The sequence below is a fragment of the Merops nubicus genome, unplaced genomic scaffold (genome assembly GCF_000691845.1).
Source record: "Merops nubicus isolate BGI_N331 unplaced genomic scaffold, ASM69184v1 scaffold28369, whole genome shotgun sequence".
In the NCBI taxonomy this organism is placed as follows: Eukaryota; Metazoa; Chordata; class Aves; order Coraciiformes; family Meropidae; genus Merops; species Merops nubicus.
In genome coordinates this window covers 21,440-36,479 of record NW_008632082.1, presented here as the reverse complement: position 1 = coordinate 36,479, position 15,040 = coordinate 21,440, and the positions used below count along the sequence as shown (strand labels likewise).

General features: G+C 39.2%; 1 protein-coding gene across 2 annotated transcripts; it reads right to left on the bottom strand.

The window, feature by feature from the left end:
• Positions 1-746: 746 nt before the first annotated feature.
• ACSL4 (acyl-CoA synthetase long-chain family member 4) lies at positions 747-14,135 on the bottom strand. Of its 2 annotated transcripts, none has more exons than XM_008947829.1 (14): positions 13,785-14,135; positions 13,291-13,468; positions 11,345-11,454; positions 11,111-11,253; positions 9,599-9,745; positions 8,270-8,393; positions 7,412-7,483; positions 5,288-5,427; positions 4,645-4,817; positions 4,346-4,420; positions 3,931-4,122; positions 3,289-3,403; positions 2,426-2,583; positions 747-904 (listed from the first exon to the last, which is right to left on the bottom strand). In XM_008947829.1, the coding sequence occupies exons 1-14, from the start codon at positions 14,133-14,135 to the stop codon at positions 747-749; spliced, it is 2,136 nt and encodes a 711-aa protein (XP_008946077.1). The 2 variants fall into 2 exon arrangements, with proteins under 2 accessions (XP_008946077.1, XP_008946076.1); XM_008947828.1 differs by having other exon boundaries at positions 9,599-9,749; positions 11,115-11,253.
• Between the last annotated feature and the right edge of the window lie 905 nt (positions 14,136-15,040).

The following is a 15,040-nucleotide window of genomic DNA, read 5'->3' as shown; positions in this document are numbered from 1 at the left end:
TCTTTGTTTTGTGTTCTGCTGCAAGTCCTAGTGGAAAGCTCAACTTGAATTAAAATACAGTGGCAAGTAAAAACATATTTGCTGAACTGGAAGTTGAAAAAGTTAATTCAACACTAATAAAACTTCAAGTAACTTGGTTTTAGAAAGCTTTTCAGTTCACCTTTATTTCAGTAAGTGTCCTGTATGGTTTTTTTAGGCACTGTAAATAATTAGATGCTAACTGATGTGCAGAAGAATCCATCCATTCTCAGCAGTGCACTATTAGTGATCTCTAGCAAGTTCTTGACTGATGTTGTCTCGTTTCCACTTTTAAATGGAGAAGGGTAGACTTTAAATGATTCTTTCCTCCCTTGCTCCCTTACTATGACAGAAGAATAATCACAACTACATTAATTTTTCTCTTTAAAATAAAGGCCAGAGTTCAGAATGAATTAAAGAGAAGTCACAAGCAGTCTGAATATGCTAGAGAAACACTAATAAAATTACCTGGTCATACTGCTTCACATAGTGTCTGTCTCAAAACTGGAGATGATCACATGAAACTCTATGAAGACCATCAGTGTCTAATCTGCTAATAATTAAGAATTCAGAGTCTAAGATATTCTGTTGTACTCAATAGAGGTTACAGAAACATTCATCCATTTGGTATATTTTCTGAATGTGTGACATCTACGGTATACACAGACATCCCAAATTGAGGCATGAGAAGGAACCATCTGCAGGACTCTCTGGTGAACAGAACTCGTTTATTTGCCTCCGTACATCCTTTCAATGTCGTTGATGTAATGGTTTTTCAGTTCTTTCCTTTTCAGCTTGAAAGCATCTGTTACTAACCCAGTCTCTGGGGTCCATGGTTCAGGGCTTAACCGTACTTTGATGGGTATTTCAAACCTTTCTAATTTCACTGCAGGGACAAGAAGAAACAAAAGCATGAACATGACTGCCTAGTCAAATGAAACACTAATTCATGATACCTGAATATCTGAAGTGAGCACTCTGTAGCTTGTATAAAAGGGTGTCCTACTTAATGAAGTAATGTTACAGAAGGGCCACAAGCAAATTTCACCTTGTACCCGGTGCTGGTGTAGGGTGCAGATACTCTAATAACACACTGCACTTGTGGTTTGTACTGGAGGTGAGAGTGTAAAATCTAAAGCTTGCAACAAATGACTGTAGTGTGAAGGTCTGAGATTACTGTCAGGAGCAGACACACCAAAATCTCGTCTTATCTCAACACGAACTCAGACTATTGAATGCACTTCTCATTTAAATTATGACATGCTTTCACGTTTTCCATGGTTGAATGATTCTTTACCAAAATCCTCCTCCTTGAGAATTCTTTAGAGTTCAAAACCAAGGGGCTTCCTGGTGTTTGCGGCCAGCATCCCGGCTGGCGCGGAGAGGCCGGCTCAGCCCGGAGCAGGACACCTCTAGGCGGCAGCAGGGCTCTGCCTGCGTGGCTGTCCCCAGCAGCTCTGCTCTCTCCCCAGCTGCAGACCCGTCCTGTGACGGGCCCTTTCACCTTGCTTAGGTACACGCCTGCTCGTGGTGAAGGTGCCTTATGGCCCATTAAAACCATCTCTTTGGGATAGTTTGAGACGCAACTAGTAGATTACTGTTTAGAAGGTAGAAAGAGCTTTGAAAAATCAAAGCTATGTGGATAGTAATTTTCCTAGTTCATAATAGGAAAACATTAAAATGTTAAAACCCAAGTCTGAGACCTGTGGATGGACTTGTTTTTTTTTTAAAGGCAAGACTTAATAATGCCTTTGTGTTCTTGTTTTCTCTGTTTCAAAAGGCAGATTCTCCTCTCTGAAGTTCAAGAGAAGCACCACATAGCTTGTTCTTAAGTCCATTTTTACTGCTTCCTTGTATGGGGTGACAAATACTTCTGAGACTTTTTTTCCTGGTTAGCTTTTTTTCCTTGTTAATTTTTTGGCTCCATAAAGGCCTGATGGGGCTTTTGATCGTGCAGTACCACAGCAAAGACTAGCCAAGCTTTTAAGCTCTTGAGTCCATAAAGATCATGGCTGTTCAAAGCTGTAGGGGACAATGCTGCATGGGGAAAAAAAGCTTTGAAATCTTCTCTTGCTTAACTAGTCTTCTTACCAGTAAGTCTGTAACTTTCCTTCTAAATTGACAGCTCTTTTGGGCCTTATTTTAACTATATTAGACAAGCAACTTACCTCTAGAATTTAGCTGAACAAAAAGTTTTGTATTCTTTTAGAAAATAAAACTTAAATGTGACTAAAAAGGATGTCAGTTCCTGGGATAAGAGGCAACAATTTGATATGGTCTTTGCCTCTGATTATTTGGCAGATATAGAGGCAACAGGAAGAAGGAAGAGCAGTTAGTGAGGGTAACTGAAAAGTTTTGCTGGCTAAGCACCATGAGGTTGGCCAGCACAATATGCCCCTTTACTTACTCTTGTTTGCCACTTCTTTAATCTCTTGCAGTATTTCAGCCTCCATTGTAGGATTGTTACAAATATCTGCCCAGGTTCCACTGATGCCTTTCTGCTCAGCTACTGCCGTCAGCTTCTTCTGATTAGGAACCACAAAACTGATCACATAAGACTGGTCACTACCACAGGATGGCAAGAGAAGGAAGGAAAAAAGAGACAAACAACTGAGATTTCCATTTCAGGGTGTAAAATGCTTACTTGATGTTAGAGCCATAGATCCACAGTGCTTTTTGAACTGTAGTTATTCCCCCATATAAAATCCTTCTTGTACATTAAGTCTTAACAAATGATGACTTATCAGTTGTTTTACAGCATTAGGATTGACAGTATCATGCTTTGCTGTAATTTCACAAGTGCACATCTCAGTTTAGCTTCCTAGCTGTGTCCACTGTTTAGCTAGTGCTCTTCAGTTTCCCTTCAAGTAGAGTGTTGAAGTCAAGGAGAGGGAGAGGAGAGACTGGGACTATTTCCAAAACTCAGTGGAGAGCTTTCAATCAGGTACTGGGTGTCCAGATTAACTTTTCTCTGGTATTCTGACAGAAAGCCAAAACACATGCTAAATATAATGATCCCTGTTTAGAGAAGGGATGGGATGGGACTGGAATGTGTTAGGATAGGAGAGATGCCAACAGAGAGACACACGTAATTTCTTTAGGTTTTAGGGAATCTGGGCACCTGAGGTGCTGTCCATAACTTGCACTCTGGTAGGGGGGATTGTTCAGCGGAAACCACGGAAAACGGTAGCAACAGCATCAAAAAATTGGGTCAGAGCCTGTATTTCATGTTTTCTTTAAACGGAGGTTATAAATTAATACCACTCTTACCTTTTGGCATAAGCACAGATATTGTCAATCAATGGACAGTTCTTCAGTGCTGCCTCCACTTTACCCAGAGACACATATTCTCCTGCCTGTAGCTTTACCAGGTCCTTCTTGCGATCTAGGAGATGAAGGGGAAAGGGAAAAAAACAACAAGCTTGTTCCATTTAAACTTTTGCAGTTCCACAGACTCATTTCCAAGGCCACTCTACATGTATTTTGTGCAATGTTATGCAAGATTCTTAATAAATGTGAATTAAAGCATCTTATTAAAATTTAAAAGCTGCTAATAGCACGTATGTGTTCTGCCAGCTTTATAAATAGCAGTACACTTGTCACACAACTTGGGCAGAAGTGATGGGAACTCTGATTTTAAACCTTTGTAATTAATAGCAAACATTAGTCCTACACTTATTCTTAAAGGCTGTATGCTAGATTTAGGTAGTGATAACGTCACAGGAAATGGCATCACTTCCAAAATTTTCCTACAGCTGGGAGGACTTATGGGAATGTGTTTTACACTGTGATTCTGCAAGCAGGCAACCTTAAGTAAATTACCCCTGGCAAAGCCAACAAGATTAACAACATGCTTAGAATTCTGTTTAATCAATATATTGTAATATATTAAGATAAAAAATTGAGGCCCACCTATGATCTGCAGACACCCATCTGGATGAAATTCCCCAATATCTCCTGTACAGAACCATCTCTGACCGTTCTCATCAATGGAGAACTCTTCTGTTGTCTTCTCTTCATTTTTAAAATATCCCATGGAGACATTTGGTCCACCAATTATAATTTCTCCTCTAGGATTAGGCTTGTCTTTATTGGTATAGCCCCCTGAAAACAAGAACATCCCCACATCATTTTTAACTTATACAGTCCACTGCCAAGAAAATATTTTGAAACTTCAGCTTGAAATTAATGTACACAAATTGATGACTATTATAAAAGAAAGAATAACTACTTCATATGTTACACCCAGCTGAGCAGATAGGCAAAGAAACCAGCTAAGCAGTGGGTAAGTTATTTACTCTGAAACCAAAACATTTAATGCTCTCACCTTCTTGCCAATCTCTCAATTTTATTTCGCAACAAATAAGAGGAGCTCCAACTCTGCCAGTGCTGTAATCAGCAACTTGGGGAGAGAACAAGAGAGAATACCAAGAGTTTTGTCATTTGAAACAAACTCAAACCATAAATAAGGTGGTAGCTTATTTCAAGTTATTCACTGCAGTTAAGAACTACAACTATTTTGAATTTACAAAAACAAAACAAAGAAAAAACAACAACAACAACAAAAAAACAAACTCATAGATATCCGTATCTTAAATTATGCATTTCCAGAAGAATTTTAACCACCTTCTGTAATTGTTCCAGCTCCACATGTTTCTGTTAGTCCATAGCCTTGACCAACAGGACAGCAGAAACAGACGTTCATGAATCTCTGTGTCTGAGGTGAGAGTGGTGCTCCTCCAGAAAGCATCATGCGGATATTCCCTCCCAGGAGGGCCTTTACTTTTTTAAACAATAGTCTTGAAAGAAGGAAAAAAAAAACACATTAAAAATCATTCGCTCAGCTCACTTTTATAAAAAAAGACACAAATCTCCTTCTTCCTTCCTATCTGCAACATCTTAAGAATAAACTTAGTCATTCAGAGGTTTTTAGTGGACATCAGGGATAACCAAAAAGGCTACTTCTTGTGTAACACTTGAAGATGGCAGAATTCCTGTAACTCAGCTAAACAAACATTCCCATTTCACTACTACGAAAAAAGCAATCCAAGAAAAACTAACTAGTCATCTTTCTGAGGATTCGTCATTCCTACCACTAAATATCTTATCTTTTTCCAGTAAGAACTCAGATTATTTCAGTTACTTGTTAGATGATAGCAGCATGTTGGATGAGAATTGTCAGATGTCAGCCAGCTTGCCTGATGACTCTTTTAGACTGTCTTAACAAATCACAAGGGAAGTGTACACTTGGGCCATGAATTATACTTACACATTACACAGAGGTGCATCATATCCCCTCTTGATTTGTTCCAATTTGTAGTCATAGCCTATCTTGAACAGCGTTCTCTGAATATAGTTCATCTCTTGAACTTTACTCATGACATTTTTATAAATTCTGTCCATTATTTCCTAAAGTGTTCAAAAAAAAAAAAAGGCAAACAAGAAAAATTACCACATAGACTAGCACTTGTAAATTAAATTCCATGTTAAAATAACAAAAAAAAACCCATTATTGTTCTTCAGTTGTACTGCAGTAATTTGTTGTACTCTGGGCTTTTCTACAGCTTTCTAAACCTCAGATTGGTTTTGAAATACTTTCTACTCCTCATTCTGAAGATTCCCTCTCTATCAACCACAGCTACAAACCTTGGGTACCACACCACAGTGTACTCATATTTGCTATTGTGCATGGCTTACATTATCAGTAACAGCATAACCTGTACTGAAAATGGGACAAACCCATGTAGAAAATTTAGAGTTCAAGTTCAGCTAAATCTTTTTGCTAAAGGTTGGTATATGCCATGTGAGTTTTATTTTACATACGAGTCTTGGTGCTGTGATTTATCCACAGCAACTGGCAAGCACAAGGGAATCAATTAAGAGATTTAATTTCCTTTTCCAAGAGTTTTTCAACATTCAAACATTGGTTGCAGTAATTTGTTACCCAACCAAAAAAAAAAATAAGAGAATTCTGCCACAGAAAATCATTTCCATTAAAATAACAAGCTTATAATCACTAAAACACACAGAACTTAAAAAGTGTTCAGACTGGTGAAGTACTTCACAGAAGTTTAAGGACTGGCCTCTTCAGGTTTGTTATAAAGCACAATGCATTGAAGTATTTATGTGCTTTCTAACAAAAGTTAAATTAAAATTGAAAAGAAGGCAATGAAAATAATGTACTTTGAAATAGCAGAGATCAAAATATTGAAGTCTTATTAGAAACCACTCTCAGTAGTGGTTTTGATTAGTTCTGTCAAATCTTCATGATTGAAATTTAGACAAACTAGAATTTCAGAACAACTGTATGCTATTTTCAGCCCAGTTTACCTGCAGAATGTCATCTAGTATTTCCAAAAGCCAGGCAAATCTCTTAAAGCAGAACTGTAGCTTTCTGAAAAGACTACAGAGGCATGATCAGCCTCTGCAGTTCTGAATAACCTTAAGGAACTATTAACCCTTATTGCAGTGTTCTGATTCAGTCACATATTTAGAAACAGTTGTGTCTCTGGGTTCTCTTCAAATTATTTTCCCTTTCATTCCTTATGCGTTCTAACCACTGGTGCTGTCATGATGCTTTGCTGATCAAAGCAATAGTTTTAGGGAGAGAAATACTTATTTGATGATATGTAAGTGTTGTTCCTACTAAGGCTTTCTGCAGGTTTTTCTTCTTTGCTGAAGGGTGTTGAACTCTAGATCCCATATGCTGTTTTTAATATTCTCTGTTAACTCTTTTGTAGGTCTGTAGGTAATCAAGACATTTAGGTGGGGTTCAGCATTATCACTGTTCTGCAGGTAACAGTCCCTCCAAGAGGGATTATGACCATATTTAAATTTTACACTGTGCTAGTAAACATAAATTTAAATGTGTATTTTCCCAAAAGTTGGGGTTCTCAGACATACTAATTTTCACTCAGTGAAAACAAAAAATGCAACTGTTTAATTGATGTACACACTCTTGGCTATTCCCAAAAGATGCTGCAGAACAACCAAACCAAAACTCACTATACTTGAATGAAATTAGATCTTCCTACTTGCCCATTACCACCATGTGGCAAAAGCTGTTGCTACCAGTCTTGTAAGCCACAGATGAGATATGATCACAAAAGCAGCACATGTGGTTCCAGGACATGTGAGGAAGGTTTTTGTGCTACAAAGGTGCAAACATTTGTGTATTTTTTGGGTAGCACTAAGACCTTGTGGAATGCAGAAGCCTGCTTACCCAAAGACCAACTCAGTTCAAGCAATGGCAACTGGAATGTCTATATTCTGCTTTTTTTCATATTAGTGACAGCTACTTACATGTGAAGAGAAAAATGTTAGTAAATAGATTTTTCTAGCATGAACAAGATAGCATCATTTTTTCACTAAACATCTGCTTCTATATACTTACAGGCACAGCTGCCATCAGCGTGGGCTTAAGTACAGTACAGTCTCCTTTGCTTCCTTTCTTAATTTTACTTGACTGGAATAAGGAAAAAAATGACAATTTAGGAAGCTGACAACCAAGCAGCTCTTTAAAAAAAGACTAAAAAATAGAGGGAGATATATCAGCATGTAACTGTTAAAATTTCTTCCCCTGTCCCTCCAAAAAAACCTCAATGTGATTGAAAAAGTAATGGTTAATTACAATTTCAACCAAAATACTAGATGTTTTACAAGCCCAAACCAGTTAAGTCCACTTTGTATATCTGTGTCTTCTTTCCTCCCTCTGATACTTGCTTTCTCCTCTATTTTCCTCTGAGAGTTTGTAGCTTGCTGGGGTTTTTTTGGCCGGATACAATCTCTATACCAGCAAAACATGCAGAAGCATTCTTTTCCAGCTTAAACTGCTCTTATTTATCCTATTTGTTAAATTGAAAAAGTCAAAGGGCTAAACAGAAGAGCTACAATAACTTGATAAGGAACTGAGATAAAGTGAGACCAAAAACTTAAAATCACTTTAAATTTAGAGTCTTATGTTCAGCTAATCCATTAACAGCTGTTCTTATCCTGATACCCAGTGCATAATGCCATATGCATTTATTAGGTTTTAGTTTAGATTTCCTAAGTATCATAAAAGTAAAGGTTTTAATAAAATTTATATGGTATGTCTCGCTACTGTAGTTCACCAGGAACGTTCATTTGTCTCAATTTCTGAAAAAAAACCAAACAAATCCAAACTCCATTTCTGAAGTGTGCTATACATCAGCATTTCTTTAATAAAGAGGATGGGTGAGCCAGGAGAACACAGGCTGCACAAGCTCCTCACCTGGTCCGAGAGGGTGAGTGGAGAGGAATAGCCAATCCTGCAGCCGTACGTGATGCAAGAAATTTCTGCTGTCAGCTCCAACACGTGGGCCAGAGGCAGATAGCCAATGTAGGTGTCCTTGGGCCTGGGGAAGGAAGGGATTACCTAATGAACCACGGTGCACGAGTGGACTGAAAATACTGCTGAATAGTTTTCATGTGTCCTTGGCTATTACGTTCTGAGAGACGTGGATCACAAGTGAGGCTTGTTCTTCTGCACACAAGAAGGGTGTGATTCCAAACCAGATTTTTTAAACAAAATGGGGAAAATCCTACCTTACTGAAATGACTATGAAGTACAGGATTTGCCTCGTTTTCTAGGAAACTCAAAGACTCCTTAGTACTCCACTGCTATTTCCTCTCCTTGTGGGAGATCTCATCCCAGGTACCAAATGAAGGATGAAATCACTGTATTTTAAAATAGTCCCAAATGATTTATAAATCCTGAACAGTGATCACAGCATCTCCTTCTAAAGCATATTAAAAATATGCTTTCAGAAAGAGATCTGATTACTGAAGTACTGAGAAGTAATGATTACTTCAGTACTGAAGTACTTCAAGAAATTATTTCCTAGAGATTTCTCAGCAAGAAACTTATATCTGTCACTTAACAGAAGCTTTCAGGATCAAGTCAGAACTGGTTTTATATCCCATGACAAAAGGAGTTTAGCAACGTAGCTTATTCAGCTATTAAACCCTTTGTGAATGCAGTCACACACATCTGCATTCGTGAAAACTTTCCTCAAAATATTAGCTTGAGGGAGTTTGCCATTGGTTTTACTACTGTCAGTGCATGATTTATTACTTTTCTGCTCATTCAGTGAAGTATGCTTGAGCAGACCCTGCAGCATGTGCATTGGCCATCCAGCAGTGGGGTCTCTGCACTAGTGGACGTGGGAGCCTCTGATGTACTTTCCAAAGTGGTTCTAGCTGCCTGAAAACATAATAAAAAAAAAAACCTTCCCAAGTGTGACTAGATGAGGAATTTCCTTATCTGGTGGCATCCTCTAATGCACAAGAGTGCAAAAATCCATTATAGACCTAAAGCTAAGGGTAATCATAATAAAAAGTAAGTAGAGCACATGAGACAAGAGCTAGAAGGGCATCCTTCTCAAACAACAGGGTAATTCACAAACACAAGATATAGGTCTTACAAACTGAAGATTAGTAGGCTCAGAATAAAACAAAGAAAGTTGGTGACACATGATACAAGGAACAGACTTTCTATCCATTTGTGTCCTTTTGGAGTTCTGTTCTCCCTCTCTCTGTGCACATGACAACTGTTTCTTACCCCAGCCCGGGTATCCTCTCGCACTGTCCTGTCATTCCAGCTATCAAGTTTTTATGCTGCATCATCACTCCTTTAGGCCTCCCCGTAGAGCCACTGGTGTACATCACTAAAGCCAAGTCTGTAGGAACAGGTCTGCTTGGTGGGATGCTTGCTACAAAATGCAGGGAAAAAAATGTTATTGATTCTTATCCAATTTCAACATTGTTGTTTCTGTAATTAATGTCTGTAGTCAACCCATGTGAAACGGGTGCTTCAGCAAAGGCAAGCACAGTGTGCTGCTAAGTGGTCAGTAGAGGATGGAGATGAAGAGAATAGTGTTTTAAAGAAGAAGTGAGGGAAGGCAGATCTCAAAGGAAAGACAAGCATTTGGGCATCTGTGCAATATGGGTGCTACTTGGTCAGCTCTAAGATATAATGGCAAAAGTTTCATAGAAAAAGCCTCCTGAAGACCAAGTAAACCTGTCAAGGGCCATGAAGGGCAGAAATACAGTACTGGAGAGAAACAACAGGCTGAGGAAAAAAACAAAGCCAAAAAAAACCCTAACAGCCCCAAAAGCTGCAGGTCAGCTTTTCTGTCAGTCTCTCTCTTCCAAAGCCAAGGTTGTAGAACTAAGACTACATGTATGGGTTTTTGTTGTGTTTTGTTGGTTTTTTTTTGTGTTTTTTTTTTTTTTTAAACAAACCTTCCTCAGGTAAGCTCCTAGTTAGTGGAAAAGCAGTAAGCTTACAACAGTTGACTTTTGATTTTTGTTTTATTCCCTTGGCATTTATTCTTGGGATGAAAATTATTCACTTTCATGGCTTTTCCAGATAGAGAGGCAGCAGAAGTGTCCGCAGTGGAAGCAAGGTTTTAGGTGAAAAAAAACCAACCAAACAACAAACACCCCTCAAGGTAACAGCTCATTTGTGTCTATACCTTAAGCTGATCAAAGATAAGCAGTTGTAATGAATGTGGGCTTCCCTGCAAAAAGCTCTTTTGCCAAGTTATCCCCTCTTTTATTCAAGACGGAGGAGATCTGCCTAAGCACAGATTGATGATTTAAGGAAGAGAAATGATCACATTTGGTTTTTCCTTCCTTAAAGCTAATGTTTAGTCACTCCTGGCTGCTCAAAGTGCTGAAAGCCCTCAAGTGCTTCCCCCTCTTAGGAAAAATAGTGAAAATAAGATAAATAAAAGGTAAGAGTAGCAGAAAAGGGAATACTGCACACGATTGTATTTCATTTCCTAAAACAATGGTGGAGTCTTTAAATTATTCTGGTTATGGTTTAGAAGTTAAAAATGAAGTTTTATCCTGAAATACCTGACACTAGAACAAAGGTGCAGGATAATAAATAGAGATTAAATAAACTTTGTGTTTATGTAAAGGAAGCCAGAGGATGGACTGGCAATCTGCCCTGCCTTTGAGTTAGAGGCCTGCATGGGTGGGGGGGGTTTCTGCTACTCATCCCTCTCCTCCTAGGTGTGACTTCACCGTTAACATTGCTTCCTCAGTTCTCTATGATGTGATTCACTTACAGTTTTCTGGTTTGGCTCCCAGCTCTTCTATTGTCTGCATACTATGAATCTCCACATTTTCAGGGTATTCTGATTTATTGACAGTCTTCTTGTCCACATAAATGATATGTTTAAGACAGGAGACTTGTGGCAATGCAGTCTACAAAAACAAAATGAAATTTTTAGCACTGACTACACTGTAAAACTATCGTAGGGCTCCTTGTAAGCAAGTAAAGCTGGTACCAAATTACCTTAAGTTTGCTCTCAAGAAGTTCTACGCTAGTGACCAGATAGGACGCTCCGCACTCGTTGAGACCATAGGTTACTGCCTCTTCCCCCAGCGTGGCGTACAAGGTCACAACTGTGACAGCAAGGAGAGGGAGAACATGAAGGAAATGTTAGTGATACCGAATGCAAAAGCTCTTTCTTTAGCTCACTGGAAAGTATTGTGGAAGGAGCAGGGCAGGGGGGCTAAAATTAGCTCAATGGGGAATTTTCTAATTTGGAAACAAACAATCTTTTTCTTTTTCCACATCAAAATTTTATGCTACAAGAGACCTCTGGAACAAGGAGGACAGCTGTACAGGAAGCATTTCTTTACCAGGAGGGTGGTCAAACACTGGAACAGGCTTCCTAGAGAGGTGGTCGATGTCCCAGGCCTGTTAGTGTTTAAGAGGCGTTTGGACAATGCCCTTATTACCATGCTTTAACTTTTGGTTAGCCCTGAATTGGTCAGTTGGACTAGATAATCACTGTAGGACCCTTCCAACTGAAACAGCCCATTCTATAGAAGAAGAGAAATCATCAAAACAAAGAGACCCAGCAACACCGAACAATAATGCACTAAGGAATCACAGAGTAAGCAACTGAGAACTCGTTCTGCCCCTGAGCTCTCTGCCAGAGGTCGGGGGGGAGGTGACACTCTAAACTTCACAAGGCACCAGTCATGGCCTAAAGCCACACACTTCTACAAGCAGCTCCTCTAGCAGTGCCAGCTGCTTTGCATGCTCCCATGAAATTATTGATGGGGGCAAGGCAGAGAATCAGACTAAGGAATCAGACTGTTTTTCATGTTGCGAGATTATTTTTAACCCTGACTGGCTACAGTGATGCCATTAAGTGCCTCACAGGCTCCAAGGAGTTTACCTCTTCCCATCATCTCTCTATTGAAAAAAAAAAACCAAAAACCTTCCTTTAGTATTGTCTGCTATCTCAACCTCTAGCCTCCAAAAACCATTAAAGGAATTTAATATTCCTGTGAAATAGGGTTCATGTGGAAGGGACAAAATGAGAGTAATGTTATATAGCTGATTCTTCCTGCCTCTCAAAGCATGAGGATCAAGACTGAATTAACCCTCCTCTCCTATGCCAATAGCAATGCCAGCTCTTCCATCACTGCCCTTTAACAGCCCCTCTTAACTCTGTTGCGTGACCTTCTCCTTGCACAGTCAGCTGCTGCTAACACTGGAAGAAAAAGAGGCAGCCTAGTGCAAGCAAAAACATAAGCTATAGGTCATAGTGTGTTGTGTGCAGACTGGGCATGTGAGTGCACAGTCACCTCTGACACTTCTTTGAGAACCCTGTATGCATTAATTCAGAATAAAGAACTTTTACAGCTTAAATAAAATTAAAATTAAAAAAAAAACCCAAAGACATAATTGTAATGAACTTAAGCAGCTTACAAATATCATCAAAAAATCCTCAGACTGGCATATGATTTTGATTACCATTCTCTCTTTTAATAACCATTTCATGGTTTCAGTGTGTAAGTCAGAACACAGACAGAAAATACTACAAAAACATTCCATTTGGGGCACAGAAATGCAACTACTGACATCTTCAGAGTATTTTAAATAACCTGAATACTAGCCATACTGTTCTGTCATTCTAACAGCTATAACATTACTACAGTAAAATCAGAAAATAGTCTCCTAAGTATAAGCAAGTTAATTTGGGGAATCTCTGCAATGCATAGAAGAGATTGGAAAATTCTAAGAATCAGACCACAGGCAGAGTAAGTTTATCTATTAATAAGTTGGGTTTTTTAATAAGAATTCCAACATCCGCAGCTGTGTAAGAAAATAGATTTTCTTACACCATCAATGACAGGATTAGCAGATTCAAAATACTTCACAGCCAAACCAGTGCTGAGAAGTGGTTCTGAGCTCCATTAGCAGTAAGCAGGCCCAGCACTCACGAGGGAAGTTGTACTTGAAGCAGGTCAGAGCGACGATCATCCACTCGGCGCGGGTCTCGCAGAAAATGACCACGGTGCTCCTGGGGCTCAGGCCCAGGGCAGCCAGCCCGCTGCCCAGGCGCTCCACTCTCTCGTTGACTTCTTCATAGGATAGCCATCTGTAAGTTCCTAAAATTAACTGGAGAAGGAAAAAAATAATTATGGGGACAAGAAGCTGCTGGTACAGCTCTAGAGGTCCAGGTGAGCTGATGCATAACACCATAAACACACGCACGGCCATTCTTTAAAAGGGAAACAAAAAAGGCTTTCATTTTTCTGGGAGTAGAGTAAATAGTACATCCTGTCTTCTGTTATTCTTTAACTCCTGTAAAATGGATGCTTTATATCATAAGCTGATGATTAAAGAAGACCTCTAAGGAGACCTCTGTTGTTGAGGCAAGATGTAAAGCAGCTCAAAACCAAATCAGAATTGAGTATAATATTGTAAGTCTTACCTTTTTGAACACTTTTCCATTTGGTTGCATTTCATTTTCTTCACTCAGTATTTCTCTGGTCCCAAGACAGTCCTTCTTCCCAAACTTTGCTAAAGCATGGTCAAAAAGCTTGTCCAAGGTGTCTGCTCCAGGAATGTTTATGTTTGCTAGTGAGTCAAGGTGGGTGACAGAACGGTAGGGGCTTCCGGGTTTGTCCGAGATGGGTTTAGCTTTTAAACGTTTTGCCATAGCCTTTTTCTTCTTTGCATTGGTAAGAAAATACCATGGAATAAATACAAGCATACTGTACACAGATATTAACAAGTACACGGGCAGCAAGAGAACGGCACATACTTCTAGCCTAAGTTTCATTGCAGGTGTTTAACAAAGACCCTCTCCTATTGTGTCCTGAAGCGGGCAAAGGCAAAGCGGCAGTGCCGTGTGCTGAGAAGCGGCAGGCAGTGAAGCTTAGGTAGTTCAGTTTCAGAGCAGCTGCTAAAATTTTAGTAACCTTTGAGAGCCAGCAGCGGACACCTGTGGGTGAAGATCAGAGCCAAGCAGAGAGCAGGAAAAAAAAAAAAAAGACAAATTAGTAATATTAATGTCAGTTCATTAGTCCTAAGAGTTCACCTCGGACACACGAAGACAAAGGAGACTGAAGTAACTGATTTAAGAGGTGTGCACCCTGCCTGCTACAGCAGTGTGCTGCTTGGAAGATAGAGGAGGAGGAATCTTTTCCATACTTGTTTGTTGCATCCACAAATATTTACTTTTCAAAGACTTTTTCCCCACTATCTCTGTTTAAATAGTTCAGGGTTGTTGAGGTGAAGTCTGCCCTTCCCATCATAATATTGTGCTTAAGCTGCTTGAATAAGGCTACAATTATGTAATTATGGGAAAGGTCAACAATTTTCCCCCTAAATATTTGTACTACAGAGAAAAGACACAGTAGATTACTGCTTTTGAAAATACTATATCAACTTAGATTAAAAGGCATCTTGATACAGAGTCCTCTAAGTCTACATGTTGTAATCTAAAAACTATATAATATTCCAAACCAGCTGTATTAACTTTGCCCCACCCAACAACAGAATTTTTCATCTATTATTTTTCAACTACGAATGTCAGACTCTTGGAAAGGGATTACACAGATATCCTTTTTCCCCCTCCAAGAACTGCTCCAATATATGCATCTCAGAACTCCAGGTATGGAAAATGGAATCCAATTTCACCTATTTAATTTAAAATAGAGCAGAATTTGGTAAGATTTTGTCTGC